Source organism: Solanum lycopersicum, chromosome 3 (assembly GCF_036512215.1).
Source record: "Solanum lycopersicum chromosome 3, SLM_r2.1".
NCBI classification, from domain to species: domain Eukaryota; kingdom Viridiplantae; phylum Streptophyta; class Magnoliopsida; order Solanales; family Solanaceae; genus Solanum; species Solanum lycopersicum.
In genome coordinates this window covers 64525976-64539958 of record NC_090802.1, presented here as the reverse complement: position 1 = coordinate 64539958, position 13983 = coordinate 64525976, and the positions used below count along the sequence as shown (strand labels likewise).

At 35.0% G+C, this 13983-nt stretch overlaps 3 protein-coding genes across 9 annotated transcripts; 1 reads left to right on the top strand and 2 right to left on the bottom strand.

Moving 5' to 3' along the window:
- Positions 1 to 69: 69 nt before the first annotated feature.
- On the top strand, positions 70 to 2132 carry LOC101246121 (T-complex protein 1 subunit delta). Its single transcript, XM_004235729.5, has one exon. It carries the CDS (start codon positions 239 to 241, stop codon positions 1856 to 1858), a length of 1620 nt encoding a protein of 539 aa, XP_004235777.1. The 5' UTR covers positions 70 to 238; the 3' UTR covers positions 1859 to 2132.
- Positions 2133 to 3610: 1478 nt separating this feature from the next.
- On the bottom strand, positions 3611 to 6163 carry LOC101244272 (EamA-like transporter family protein). The gene is made up of 7 exons (XM_004236380.5): positions 5838 to 6163; positions 5693 to 5755; positions 5330 to 5446; positions 4881 to 5115; positions 4478 to 4636; positions 4244 to 4395; positions 3611 to 4154 (listed from the first exon to the last, which is right to left on the bottom strand). Exons 1-7 carry the CDS (start codon positions 6029 to 6031, stop codon positions 3995 to 3997), a joined length of 1080 nt encoding a protein of 359 aa, XP_004236428.1. The 5' UTR covers positions 6032 to 6163; the 3' UTR covers positions 3611 to 3994.
- An 882-nt stretch (positions 6164 to 7045) lies between these two features.
- Positions 7046 to 12210, bottom strand: LOC101249623 (protein phosphatase 2C family protein). Of its 7 annotated transcripts, XR_011219876.1 has the most exons (11): positions 11725 to 12167; positions 10821 to 10929; positions 10625 to 10661; positions 10454 to 10498; positions 9841 to 9896; positions 9179 to 9340; positions 8517 to 8600; positions 8196 to 8336; positions 7730 to 7819; positions 7570 to 7617; positions 7069 to 7468 (listed from the first exon to the last, which is right to left on the bottom strand). XR_011219876.1 is itself a non-coding variant. In NM_001347146.1 (10 exons), the coding sequence occupies exons 1-10, from the start codon at positions 12009 to 12011 to the stop codon at positions 7355 to 7357; spliced, it is 1029 nt and encodes a 342-aa protein (NP_001334075.1). In that variant the 5' UTR covers positions 12012 to 12210; the 3' UTR covers positions 7046 to 7354. The 7 variants fall into 7 exon arrangements, 3 of the variants coding, with proteins under 3 accessions (NP_001334075.1, XP_010318640.1, XP_010318641.1); NM_001347146.1 differs by lacking the exon at positions 8196 to 8336 and having other exon boundaries at positions 7046 to 7468; positions 9841 to 9893; positions 11725 to 12210; XM_010320338.4 differs by lacking the exon at positions 8196 to 8336 and having other exon boundaries at positions 9841 to 9905.
- Positions 12211 to 13983: the final 1773 nt, after the last annotated feature.

Genomic DNA, 13983 nt, shown 5'->3' with positions numbered 1-13983 from the left:
TGAAATAGAATAAGATATAAAACAAGGGTAGAAACAGAATAAATGAAAGAATATGGGTGAACCCTCTGGAAGAGGAAAAAGACCAAAAGACCCCTTCAAAAATTTCAATTTGTCCAAAACCCAAACTCTTCTCTAGACTTGGCTAGGGTTTTGAAACACTTAAAATCATTTTCCCACTCACTCGGAATCATCTCGATCTCGTATTCTCTCTAGGGTTCCGTCAATCTTGATCTGAAAAATGGCATCTCCGGCAGTAGTTTCGGCGCCGCGCTCCGCTGCTTCGTCGTCCAAAACTGAGACCTTTGTGGACAACAAGCGGAAAGATGATATCCGCATGGCGAATATCGCGGCCGCGCAGGCTGTGGCTAACGCTGTTCGTACTAGTCTTGGCCCCAAAGGTATGGACAAAATGATCTCTACTGCAAACGGAGAGGTCATTATCACAAACGATGGAGCTACTATTCTTAACAAAATGGAGGTTCTTCAACCCGCTGCTAAGTTTCTCGTTGAGTTATCTAAGTCTCAAGATGTTGTTGCCGGAGATGGAACCACCACCGTTGTTGTTATTGCCGGTGCATTGCTCAAACAGTGTCTTTCACTTCTCTCCTCTGGTATTCACCCCACTGTCGTTTCCGATTCTCTGCATAAGGCATCTACAAAGGCTGTTGAAGTTCTCACTGCCATGGCTCTTCCTGTTGAGCTCACTGACCGTGATTCGCTTGTGAAATCAGCTAGCACTGCGCTTAACAGCAAGGTAGTGTCGCAATACTCCACTCTTTTGGCTCCTTTAGCTGTTGATTCTGTGCTTTCTGTTGTTGACCCTGAAAAACCAGAGATTGTCGATCTAAGGGATATTAGAATTGTCAAGAAATTGGGAGGTACTGTTGATGATACCGAGTTGGTTAAAGGCTTAGTTTTTGACAAGAAGGTGAGTCATGCCTCAGGTGGTCTCACACGAGTTGAAAAAGCTAAGATTGGGGTGATTCAGTTTCAAATTTCCCCTCCCAAGACTGATATTGAGCAGAGCATTGTGGTTTCTGATTATACTCAAATGGACAGGATTTTGAAAGAAGAGAGAAACTACATTTTGGGCATGATTAAGAAGATTAAAGCAACTGGCTGTAATGTTTTGTTGATTCAGAAGAGTATTCTGAGGGACGCTGTGACGGAATTGTCTCTGCATTATTTGTCAAAGGCAAAGATTATGGTGATTAAAGATGTTGAGAGAGATGAGATTGAGTTCATCACTAAGACCTTAAATTGTCTGCCTATTGCCAATATTGATCATTTCCGAGCAGAGAAACTCGGCCATGCAGATTTGGTTGAAGAGATATCTCTTGGGGATGGTGGAAAGATTGTGAAGATTACAGGGATCCAGGACATGGGCAGGACCACTTCAGTGCTGGTTCGTGGATCAAATCAATTGGTCCTTGATGAGGCTGAGAGAAGTTTGCATGATGCATTGTGTGTGGTAAGATGTTTGGTGAACAAGAGGTTCTTGATAGCAGGAGGTGGGGCACCTGAGATTGAGCTTTCTAGGCAGTTGGGTGCATGGGCAAAGGTTTTGCAGGGGATGGAAGGGTACTGTGTGAGGTCATTTGCTGAAGCCCTTGAAGTCGTTCCCTATACTTTGGCTGAGAATGCTGGGTTGAACCCAATTGCAATTGTGACTGAGTTGAGGAACAGGCACGCTCAGGGCGAGATCAACACAGGGATCAATGTGAGGAAGGGGCAGATCACAAACATATTGGAAGAGAATGTCGTGCAGCCATTGTTGGTGAGCACGAGTGCAATCACCTTGGCTACCGAATGCGTACGGATGATTTTGAAGATTGATGACATTGTTACTGTGAGGTAGGGTGATGTCATGTGAAACTGCAGAAAATTAGAAGTGTTTTGTCTTATCTTTGGTTTTGACTTGTGTGTTTCAAGATTTAATGGTCCTCTGGTTCTTCTCTATTTCGGATTATATGCTGAATTTTCATTTTTGCTTAGCTAATTTTTTACTTGTGGGGTTTTCCGTTTTACTCGAATACTAAGTTTTGAGTGCACGACTCTTCTTCATTTTTATTGGTTGACATGGTGCAATATGTAACATGTGGATCACTATCAGTCTATTAATATTTTAGTCAGATGCTCTTTAGTTGGTGAATTTTATTTCCCTCTGCAATTTATGTTCCAATTAGTTACCACAGGGTGCTTCCCTATAACTTATATCTAATATGTGCTTCTTGCACTTTGTTGTCCTATTACCACCAACAGAGCTTGCAATCTCTTTTAGTTAGTGTCTGCTGAGTGTTGATGAATATTCCCAGGCACTATCTACTTGTTTGACCTTGAACAAATTGTGGATCTGGTCCAGTTTTCATATCTAGTTGCAGATTACATATTTGTATGCACTTTAGTTGGACCAAGATCAACTTGAGGCTTGAGCAAGTCTACTCAGTTTATCTTATATAGAAAGAATCTGTGTATAGTAATGGTGATATAAGCTCACTTAATATTACCTTGTTAAACCTGTGAGATGTCAGCTGCGACTATCAACTTTTTTCTCTGATAAGATTTGCAATAAAGGGACTTTGTTTAGTGTCAGATTTTTCATTGTTTCTCCATTTTCCAATTGAGCTCAAGAAAAGTTAGCATCTTTAGAACAGGGGATTCAGCTGGATGAGGTTTATGTTTGATGTATTTACAGATCAAGATTAAAAGTTCTCACTTTCCATCATTATCTAGCTGAATATTTATTTTCACCTACAAATAGTTTGCAAACACACAATTCCCAATGAAACCTCTGAGAGAGAAACCTTAGGTTTCTGATTGTCTTAAGCTAAGGGGGCAATTGCTGAGGCACTTCGGTTTTTTTGTACTGATCAGTTCCATAGCTAGCTTTTACCTGAAAGCTACGTGGTAACTAGGACTTCTTTAGTCTGACCGGTTCAGCACGCTCTACTTTGAGTCCTTTGGACCATTTGTTGTATTAAGTGATAGGTGTTATGGACTGTGCAAGCTTCATCTTCCCATAAAAGCAGATTTTTTATGGCAAGGTGGTTGGGAGTGGCTGAAGCTTGCTCCCAAACCACTTAAAAGAAGTTGATACCTTTTCTTCAAGTTTTTTTTTCCCACGATGGTGTCTAGGTCAAACTTGCGCACACCTCTACTGTTCTGTCCAGTACATGCTAATCTTCTTTAAGTCTTCTATGAATTCCTCTAGTATTCTTGGAGAGTATGGTACAACATCTTAGAATGGGTTCTCTTCAAGTAGGCTGGGTATGAAGGATTGGCTATATTTTTAGAATATGTATCAAGAACATGCACATTAGGCTTTCAATACATAAAATCATCCCTTTTAGTGTGCGTGTGTGCGCGTGTGAAGGATTGGCTAGATTTTTGAAGTAGGGTTGTGTTTGATATGTCATCTGAAGTACAGTAAGTTATGAGTTAGGGTCGGTGGAAAGGATAAATTAGTATAGGTGGTTCTATAAGTCATCTACTTTGAGGAGCTTCAACATAGAATTTCCAAAATTGAATCGATGGGTTTGGATTAATCTCAATTGACCTTTGGGGTTGGGTTAATGGAAGGATTGACTTCACATTGAGAACAATGTAGATGTAAATGAAATCCATCATTTAAAAGTAATATTCAAAATTTAGAAACTGTACATCAAAGGGAAATAAAAAAACAAACTGGAATATTTTTAAAAGTCATGGTTCCTGTGGAACACATGGAACACCAATTTGACTGATTTCCTTCTCAAAGGTTTACATGGAAGTAGTATAATTGTACAAATAATTCTACAAAGCTTATAAGCTTCCAAACAACGAATTCATCCCTCATTTTCTGGGCTTCAACTAAATGGTTCCTCTTCAATGTTGCTCAGCAGTAGTGTCCATGCTAGGTTACACTGACCTTGTAGCTTTAATTTCTATAAAGAAACCATGTAATAAGAAATAATATTTCAAAGGAAACAAAAAAGAAAATATTTGACATATTTTGTTAGCAATTATCAGCTCCAGTAGATGCTTCCTCCTTGTTGGTGGGAGGTAGAAGGTGTTTTGTCAATGTTGTCTCTTCAGTATTAGCAATTCTTTTCTCTTCTGTTTTACCCCACAAAACTAGGTAAAGCCCAAACATAATCAGAAGTCCTCCAAGTATCCTGCATTTACAAGTTCATTGGTTTGGGATCAATTTATTGTGAGCAAGGAAGGGGGGATATAGTTTGTAAAAGTTAGCTTTTGAACTTACCCTCCAGAGTACAACTGATCACCGAGAATTAGAAAAGCCATGACAGCAACTAATACAGTTTGCACAGGCTGGAATGAGGCAACATAAACTGGTCCACCTTTCTGAATGCACCAAGTCTGGAGAGAAATGACTATTCCAGAAGAGATAATACCCTAAATGCAATTGAAGTCAAATATAATTAGTCATTCATGTTAATTAAGATCATGTGAAACAGGGTAATCACAAGGGGCTTACAGCATATAAAATCAGATAAATTTCCTCTCCAGACTGGATCTTCCAATGTGTTGGATCCCTTTCTGTAAAAGCTGCTATAGCTAGGAACTGGATCAATCCAAAGAAGCATGTAAATGATGTAAGTGATAGCTTGGCTGGATACTTCTTCAGCATTGGGGCCTGCATAGCATAGTTTACCAAGTCTAATTAGAGCAAATAAATAACAAGTTGTCAACCATGTGGAAACTGTTTGGCCTTACTAACAACAATTGCAGTTGTGGTTTCATTATAAAGAAATTTTTTTGTACGATCAGCGTAATTTAACTTGTTGTAGCAAGCTATTCAATAATGTTGTTAAAATACATTACTTGTGGAGGGATCAAACAACATTTTTGAAGAGTCCGAGCAACATCATGAGGTATACCTGAAGAACCATCCAACCAGCCCATGATAAGCACTGAGCAAACAAATAAACACAACCCCATGTCCAATTCAGCATGTCCTTTTGAGAAGCAGCCATTTCTTCATCAGAAATATTGCTTCCTTTTAACAGAGGAGGGCCCTTGTAAAGAGTAATAATTGTGGCTCCTCCAACACTTGCTATGGTTCCCAGAACTTTGGCCATGCCATCTCTCCTCATAAAATGCACTTTTTCTAGCCTGATAGTGTATACAAACATGTAATTTAGTCTCAATAGTTAGTTTGATTAAAAAATAAATAAATTAAGGAATACATGTAAATGTGTCATTTTGATGGCATCTTAAGGTTGTAGCCTAGTAGTCAATGACATTAGCTGAGAACGATGAGGTCTCGCGTTCAAATCCAGTTTATCAACAAAAATAAGATGAGTCATTTTAATGAGCTCTTGCATACCTTAGAATAGAAGCCATGATAAAAGTAATAGCAGGAACAGAGTTTTGCATTGCTGAAGCAAAGGTTGGTGATGCATAATACAGCCCTAAGATATAAAATCCTTGGTTTGCTGTGATTCTGAAAAAGCAAAAACTTAAAATGATTAGCAAAATACATTTTTAAAAAAATGATTTACTAACTCATATACACCGACAACGTAAAAACTCTCTATATATTTGAAGTGTTGTAGTTGGCAACTTACTAATCTTGTTTTTTTATGGCTTTCAATTAACCTAGTCGCTAATTGTATAAAAATTCTTTACACTGTCACTGCATATATACTTGTATTCGAAAGTTCAAAAAAAAAAAAAACTACTTGCTTACCCTATTAATGCAAGGAAGAAAAATTGAACCAATAGAGAGAATGTGAGGGGTGGTCTTTCCTTCCTGTATAGAAAAAATGTTACTATAAATTAAGAAATAATGATAAAAATATTTTTTTAATAAAAAGTAATATTTAAAAACTCACTTCTCCAAGAAATAAGCACAGGGTCCTAACAAAACCAATGCAATAGTATTTCTATAAACTGGATACACAATTTGGCTGACACCAATATTAAGTGCAAGTCTTGAGACTATATGAAAACCTGCAAAACATAATTGCAAAACAAGCAATGCTATAAGAAGTTTCACTTTTCCAGAAATTCCACTTTTTGGTTCCATATCTTTTGATTTCTTTTTCACTCTTTAGATCCTCAAGTACTAACAATTGTCCCCATATATACACACACAATGTGAAAGATGCCAATTGGAAAAGAAAAAAAGTGTATTAAATTATTGAATAATTGAGGGAGAAAACAGAACAACCTTACTGGCATATGCAAAGTGATCATTTAGACATAATATTATGAGATTCTGAATATATTTTTTTAATTTAGAGTCTGTTGATGTATAATGTGCATTTATTGATATAGTTGCTCTATGCTTTGCATGCAAATCTGTCCATTATGAGATTTCTTTTTATCTAAATGCTATATGATTGGTTGACTTAGACTTTTTTTGGAATTTGTTGGGGAGACAAAGTGGGAGCTATGCATGTTGGTTTGGTAGTTAATAATTTAAAGATAAGAAACACACACCCTATTTTTGTTACCTTTTTTCAATTTTGGCAGCTATTAATTTATGGAGGAGTTTTTCTCAGATATGTTTATTTAAATAATAATGCTTACCGATTATTTTTCATCTGTTCAAGATGCGGGCGCTAGGTACTTGGTGAGATAGTTAAGTGCATATGAGCTTGTCTCAGAAATCGCCATTATCAACGAGATTAAAAGGAGGAGGAATCTTAGATCCCATGTGGTCCTTCAAATTTTCATAATAAAATACCCAACTTTGCAATATGATAATTGACGTCCACAATAGGAGGACTGTATCATTATGCAATCAGTATCAGTACAGTTATTAGAAATCTAATGAGAGCAAAATAAACTTTTGCAACCGAAAAGACATTTGATAAATAGAATCTTTTCACAAGCAATCAACCAAAATCCTTTGAGAATCTTCAGTCAGTAGACAAAACCCATGTTATCTTTATTATTGATCTTTTCAGAGTAGTAGGTAGGTTTTATTAAGAGATTCTACCATTAGAAAAAAAGAATTTTCTTATCTAATTTGTCACTCAAAAATAAAATAAAATCTACCAAGATGGTTCATGAATGAGAGTATTAACGATTTTGGTTTATGAATGAGAGTACTAACAATTTGAAAAAAATCGAACGAATATTAACACGATTAGTTGCATGATAATTTATCCAACTTGGATGTTTTATACATGTCTTGTGCTGGAAAAGATTTCAAAGACTGACCTATTTTCTACAACAAATTGCACAGCTTGTCAAAAGCCAAGAGATCTGAGACGTAAGGATCTGCAACTACATTAGATGAAACCATGATACAAAACCCAATCATCACAAAGTATGGACCACAGAACAAGACCGAATCTGGTTGTCTAGACTCTAAGATTCTTTTTGAACAAATTTCGGAGTTTTACTGCTTTTTCCTGAATGCAATTACAACAGCGGAGCAGTTATCTTTGCATTGACGCTCTCGGACTGCCTCTCGCACAAGGTGGCGACTCGCAGCTTTCACAGATAGCCCCTCCTGTCAAACAGATGCAAAGGTTAAGAAGCAAGCTGCTAACAGAAAATAGTCAAAAAATGCAAATCTTCGGGAGACTCCTTAACTTTCTGGAGGTGACATACCTTTAATAGCTTCTGAACAAAATCAACAGCATCACTTGGCCCAAAAACCTACAATCATATAGAAAAAGTAATATCCCCAGGATGGGCACCCAAAGCATAGTGGTTATATGAATAACTATAAGAATAACAAAAAATAAGAAGAAAAAAAAACAAAAGATACCCCCCACAAGCCATCACAGCCAAGAATGATAAAGTGGTCTCTCTCGGTAAGGTCAAATGAGTGAACATCTGGAGTTGCAATGACACCAACCTGCATATTGAATTCCTTTACATGAAAAAGATGGAATACACCACATAAACTGAATGTTCAACAAGTAGTTCAACCAGCTATTGAATTTTCTGGAAGATATTTGGGCAGCCACATGCACATATATGAAAATCCACTATCCACAGGATTCCTTCAAGCAAGAAAAGATTAATGAAGAAGAGATAAGTAGACACACACACACACATTTACGTATAATATGTGTAGACGTGGGTCATTTCATCCACTCCAAAATCAAGGTTTTTCAGATAAAATGGACAGATAGAGAAACAAATGAATCTATCACCTGTCTCAAATGTCACTTCTTTTAAACAGCTTATTTTATGGATACCTACGTAGAATGATTTTTTTTGGAACTTACAAGGCCAAAACACTAGGAAAACACGACTTTGCTGATGATATCTGAACTGTATATGCAGCAAATGCACCATCAAACTTACTCCACACCTTACTCGGTACATGAAAACCTATCAGGGGATAGGAAATAACAAAAACGGTGCACCTACAGATAACAATAGTATTTTCTTAGGATGCTCTATAAAACTATGCAAAAACACGTTATCACTTGCAATATGGATAAACAGAAAGGAACAATTATAGTCGTCATAATCACCAGTTAAAAATTAAAAGAAAAGAAAAGGTCTGGTCAACATTGAGATACTTTTAATCTCAGCACACAAACCTTCTTGAACTGCCGATCTCCGAAAGCTCTGGAAACTTCAAGGCGCGCTTGCAATCGTCCATTAGAACTGACAGATCCCCCAGCCTACAGGACCATGATATTCGTCAGCAGAAGTCAATAAGCATAACAGAAAAGCAAGAAATGATTTGGGCACAACATTCAACTTATGACAAGAAAAATTCAATCTAAAAGCATTTATCAAAAAAAATATTGTTGGAATGCCTTGAATTTTTTAGGAAAGAAATAACAGACTAATATGGCCACTACTCCCTAATGGGTAACTTTTGGAAAGCTTGCACGCACACGCACCTAGACTAAATTCACTCGAAATCTATCACCTCCCACCATAGCACAGGTATCGGGTATCTCTGCCTACCAAGATTTGTGCATGGAAATAAATCACCTAAATTTATTTGCCAACAAGATCCTTTCAATTTACCTCCATCTGAAAGATACTTACATGTGCTATTATATGAAATTATACCAGGACAAAGGTTATGGAACACATTTAGTTTCAAAGTACCAAAATCCAGAATCATTATCGAATTATTTGATCAAACTGGTTCACAAATTAAGATAAGCTAAACAAGCTCTAGCCAGTCTTTGAGTAAAAAAAACAAGATTGATAACCATTCAAGGGGCATTCATTGCCTAATGCTTACTTTTTGGATACGTGCACGTTCTTGAGGATATATAGCCTTGTGTTCCCTGGTCAAGACTATGGCCTTTATTGGAGTTGATCCATCAGAAGTGTTGTTTGAACCATCACTAGGAGATGACCGAGCTAAAATTGCTTTTGCATCTCCAATATTAGCAACAAACACCTAATCATACATGATACAAAGATCATTAGATATTCAAAGCAAATCCGTGGGAGTCAATATAAAAAACTGATAAGAAAGAAGTACATATTTGTGAGGCGCTACAGGTTATTTGGAGAGTGAGTTTTCCATGAAGACAACTTAGACTAAAGGAACTACTTTAGAGATACTAATGGTAGTTGGTCTAATGCTCAACATCCAGATGACTCTTTCGGGACTACAGACAATATCACAAAAGCTTAAGCACCAAGATTTGAAGTATCTTGAGATAAGGTTTCCCAGAAAAGATTAGATATACACTTCTACGTGTCTGCGACACAGAGTAATCATATCAATCTAATATTGATGGACTCACACCTAAACTATGAGTGTTCCTTAAGCTATGCGCTTCAGATGCCAAAACCATCATTCCAGCAACTCAACAGTGTCGAAGGAGAATCACAATAGAGCTCAAAAACCAATCACTAATTTGAGTACAGAAGAAAGTATAAGATTAAACTTACTTTGGATCCTAATACCCAGACACATACTGCAGCCGCTCCATCTTGCCAACCACCTGCTGATGCATCTAAAAACTGTAAGTAGGTTATCAACTTTTAAAAGAGACTAAGAAAATGAAAAGCTCCAGATCCTTAGCAAATAACAAACACAGCTTGAACTGGACTATGAACCAAAGAATGATAACACTTGACAATTCAGTGTGAAATACCAAGCTGCCTAAAAACACATACAAGAAAAACAGAACCACCTTACTAGCATTTCTGAAGGAAAAGGAACCAACATCGTTTTCTAATTATCTTATTGATTATCTAGCCGACCATTCTTTACCCTCCTATACACGATAACAATGTAAATTTAGTAAAACCATACTAGTAATGGATCCACCCAATGAAAATATAGTGCCGCTTTTCCTTCTCAATGAAAATTAATGATATAGAATCAAGTAGACTATCTTCAGAATATATAAATTAGTAATACAAAACAAAATTCTTGAAAGGGAGAACAAATCACAAGCACATCCAATATCTTGCTGTCAAATTACATACAAAGTACCTCATGATGGAACTTTTAAGGAAATCAAGAATACAGAAAAAGGTTGGAACTGAGAAAATATACCTTTGGTGCTTTCCTGAAGAAGAGACTCGTCAGTTCTCCTAAATCCTGATAGATGGAAATGAGAATACATAAATCCACCATGAGTAATATCAATAGTTGGATCAATTGAAAACAGGCGAAGGAGCAAGAATATCAAGTTCTCATATCTAGCAAAGAAGCCCAGTACCATACCTTCGAGTATGGCCTTTTTGGCTGCTTTAATATCCAACTGCAAATTCATTGAAAGAATGACAATGATTACAAAGTATGGAGAACCGAAACAAATAAAAAGTAACCACTACTAGTAACAGAACTATGCAACAAGTGATGATTGACCAATGGTCGCAACAAATATTAGACCAACATTAACAAGACTAAGCAAACACACCAACTCACGTGGTAAGCCTGCAGATAGAACATTGTCATGTAAATGCTTCCGGGCATACTCAGCAGCTAATCGACCTCCATGCCCATCATATATTGCAAAATGTGCACATCTAAATAAAGGAAATAACATGGTTAGGAAAATTTCAAAAACCCTAGCAGTGCATTAAATCAGATCTCAAAGAGTACATCGGTCTCAAATTCATGTCAAATTTGTATATTTCTCTTTTATATTTTAATATGACACAACTTTAGCTTACTGATGACAAGACCTTAGACTTAGATAGAAGGTTATGAAGGACAAGGATTAGGGTAGAAGGTTAATAGGTAGTTGAGCATTGTGCCACTTACCATTACATCCTAGTAGGCATAGTATTACTCTTATAGTGTTTTGTTCTTCGATTTCTGCACTACTAATCGTTTTGTACTACTATTATCGTATTATTTATTGTAACTACTGTTCCTTTACAGAATGATTTATCACATTTTCTTTAGTATTTTGCCATCGCTTCTTCACTTCCCTTTTTTTCTTTTTTCTAACTGCTTTGAAAAGTTTTTCCTCAAGCCTAAGGTCTATTGAAACAATCTCTAGTAAGGTATGCATACACACTAACCCTCCCCAGACTCCACTAATGGAGTTACTGTGATTACATGTGGTTGTTGTTGCTATCATTGTTCTAAGCTAAAGCTATGGGTCCTATTAGATCTTCAGGTTAAACAAATAGCAAATAGAACGCCAAAGCGAAAAGACTAAGTATTCGAGTGATCACTTCCCTAACACAACTCTTTCATCTCCCTCAACAATCAATTAACCAGTTATGCAGACTGTCGAACAAACCCTATCTACATTAAGCTAATCCATACGTACAAAACACAAATTTATTTGGGAATTAGGGTTAGTGAAAAACCTCAATTTCCCGGGAAATTCAAGGCCAGCATCAGGAAGAACAACAGAAGCATCCTCCATGGTGTGTCTGGAACCCTTATCCTCAGCTGCATCAGCTTCTATTTCAAAATACAATTCACATCCATTTTTCGGGACAGTGATTTCAGTCTTCGGCTCGTCATGAGTGTCGCTACTTCTCAACTTCTTTGTTACGGAATCCGAGCTATCAGGATGAGCTTCGCGTTTGTTATTTGCAGTGGTGCTGACACTCTCTTTGTCAAGTGATGTTGAATCGGAACTTTCAGCCATTTTTTCAGATGAACGGCCGGAATCCAGTAAATCGGTAGCTCAAAGAGACGGAGACTGAAAGCTATATGGTGTATAAACGGATAGTGCGACTGAAAGCGGGGACGATTTCAGAAAGAAACAATTACACGGAACAGTCCAACAATTTCTAACCAAATTCATCCCTCTTATTTCACCTCAACTGTCACTTTATCCTTATACTATTTCATTTAACCGAAAATATCCTTTAAGTTTCCTAAAATTAACCAAACACATCCATCCCTTCCTTCAATTACTACTAATTATTCTCTCTTTAATATGTTTTAAAATTTATATTATATTACACTAAAACCTCACTAAATTAATATAGATGAAACTATGAAATATAATCATTTTATAAAGATATTATTTAATCAATTAATATTTATTAATTTAAAGAGTGTTTCAACGTCATAAAATTAATTTTCAAAAAAATGAACCTACTTGTAAAACTCATTCATGAACTTGAGATTATGATTAATGATCTCGGTTATCACAATGAAATGAATGGTAATAACTTGTTGGATGGGTAGAAAATACTAGAAATGGTATATGTTCACAGATTTAAAGCTTAGAAAAATTATGGATATTATTGAAAAGATAAAGTTAAAGATGATATAATACATATGAAGCCCGTTATGTGTATGAAAACACTTATAATAGCATTTAAAACTTTTCATTTGAAAAGACAACCCTGAAACTTTTGAATGCAATATAAAAACCTAGAGATGGGTTCAATTAGATTTAAATTTTAACAAAAAAACATAAAACAATCAAATCATATTTCATTAAATTGTTATATATATATATATATATATATATATATATATATATATATATATATATATATATATTATTTTTTAAAAAAAAATTATTAATTTATAATATTAATGAGACCATATACTTATATAAAGATCTTCTAAAAATATATTATATTATCGAAATGAGTGACTTTGTTCGCTTACAAATCATGATTTCATGGAAATTATTAATTAATTGGATACTAATTTAATGAGTTTTACTGTATTAATCAATCAAAACTCCTAATTTCTTTTTCTTATAATTATCTTTTAATTGATTTGAAATCCTTTTTATTTGTAATAAAAAATATATATTATCTTATCGAAATGAGTAATTCTATTCACTTACCCAAATCAGGATATTATTTCATAGAAATTATTAATTAATTGAATATTAATTTAATGAATTTTACTGTATTAATCAATCAAAGCTTCTATTTCTTGTGCTTATAATTATCTTTGAATTGATTTAAAACCCTTTTTCTGTAACGAATGTAAAATATTAAAAATATACAGATTTTGATGCGCAGAAATTTAAAAAATGCGCAGGTTTTGATGTGCAAAAATTGAAAAATGTTTCAAAATCTAAAGAAAAGTGTGCAGATAAAAATTTATCAGTGTGGAAGAGACGCTCTCCATCAGGTAGACGAATGATGCAATGATATGTGTGGTAAGAATAGTAGATTAAAGCCGTCCCATATAAATTACCGCGGAGTCAAAATTTTTAATAAAGACATCAAAATATAAAGTAAAAATATTAAACGTAGTTATCCGAATTAGGCACATGTTAGTAATACCCATTTAGGGTTTGTAGGTTTACATATCACTCAAAAGAGGTTGAGATTTTCGTTGTCAATAAATTACGCTTTTCATTTCATTTTATGTGTTAATTTTTTTTATAAATAGTTAGTTTATAATATTTGTTATTTCGTAAAATTAATACATAAATTATCATATTATTTCATTTTTACCCTGGTGAATTATTAGCGTTAAAAATATAATATTTGATCGATTTAGAAAGATTAAATAAATTATTTATATTTATTGATTAAATTAATTAATCATAATAAATTAATTCATATTAATTAATTAAAAACTTTAGTTTCAATAAAATTAAATAAGGATAGAAAAATAAAATTACGTAATTTTTTAATATA

What these genes read in the sequence shown, in the direction of transcription:
- LOC101246121 (XM_004235729.5), top strand. Translation starts at nt 239, where the DNA reads ATGGCATCTCCGGCAGTAGTTTCGGCGCCGCGCTCCGCTGCTTCGTCG.
- LOC101244272 (XM_004236380.5), bottom strand. Translation starts at nt 6,031, where the DNA reads ATGGAACCAAAAAGTGGAATTTCTGGAAAAGTGAAACTTCTTATAGCA. An exon ending in TGTGCTTATTTCTTGGAGAA is followed by an intron (nt 5,756 to 5,837) that starts GTGAGTTTTTAA and finishes TTTTCTATACAG; the next exon opens with GAAGGAAAGACCACCCCTCA. An exon ending in ATCATGGCTTCTATTCTAAG is followed by an intron (nt 5,116 to 5,329) that starts GTATGCAAGAGC and finishes ATACACTATCAG; the next exon opens with GCTAGAAAAAGTGCATTTTA.
- LOC101249623 (XM_010320338.4), bottom strand. Translation starts at nt 12,011, where the DNA reads ATGGCTGAAAGTTCCGATTCAACATCACTTGACAAAGAGAGTGTCAGC. An exon ending in GAATTTCCCGGGAAATTGAG is followed by an intron (nt 10,930 to 11,724) that starts GTTTTTCACTAA and finishes TCCTTTATTTAG; the next exon opens with ATGTGCACATTTTGCAATAT. An exon ending in GAGATCGGCAGTTCAAGAAG is followed by an intron (nt 7,820 to 8,516) that starts GTTTGTGTGCTG and finishes TTCAATATGCAG; the next exon opens with GTTGGTGTCATTGCAACTCC.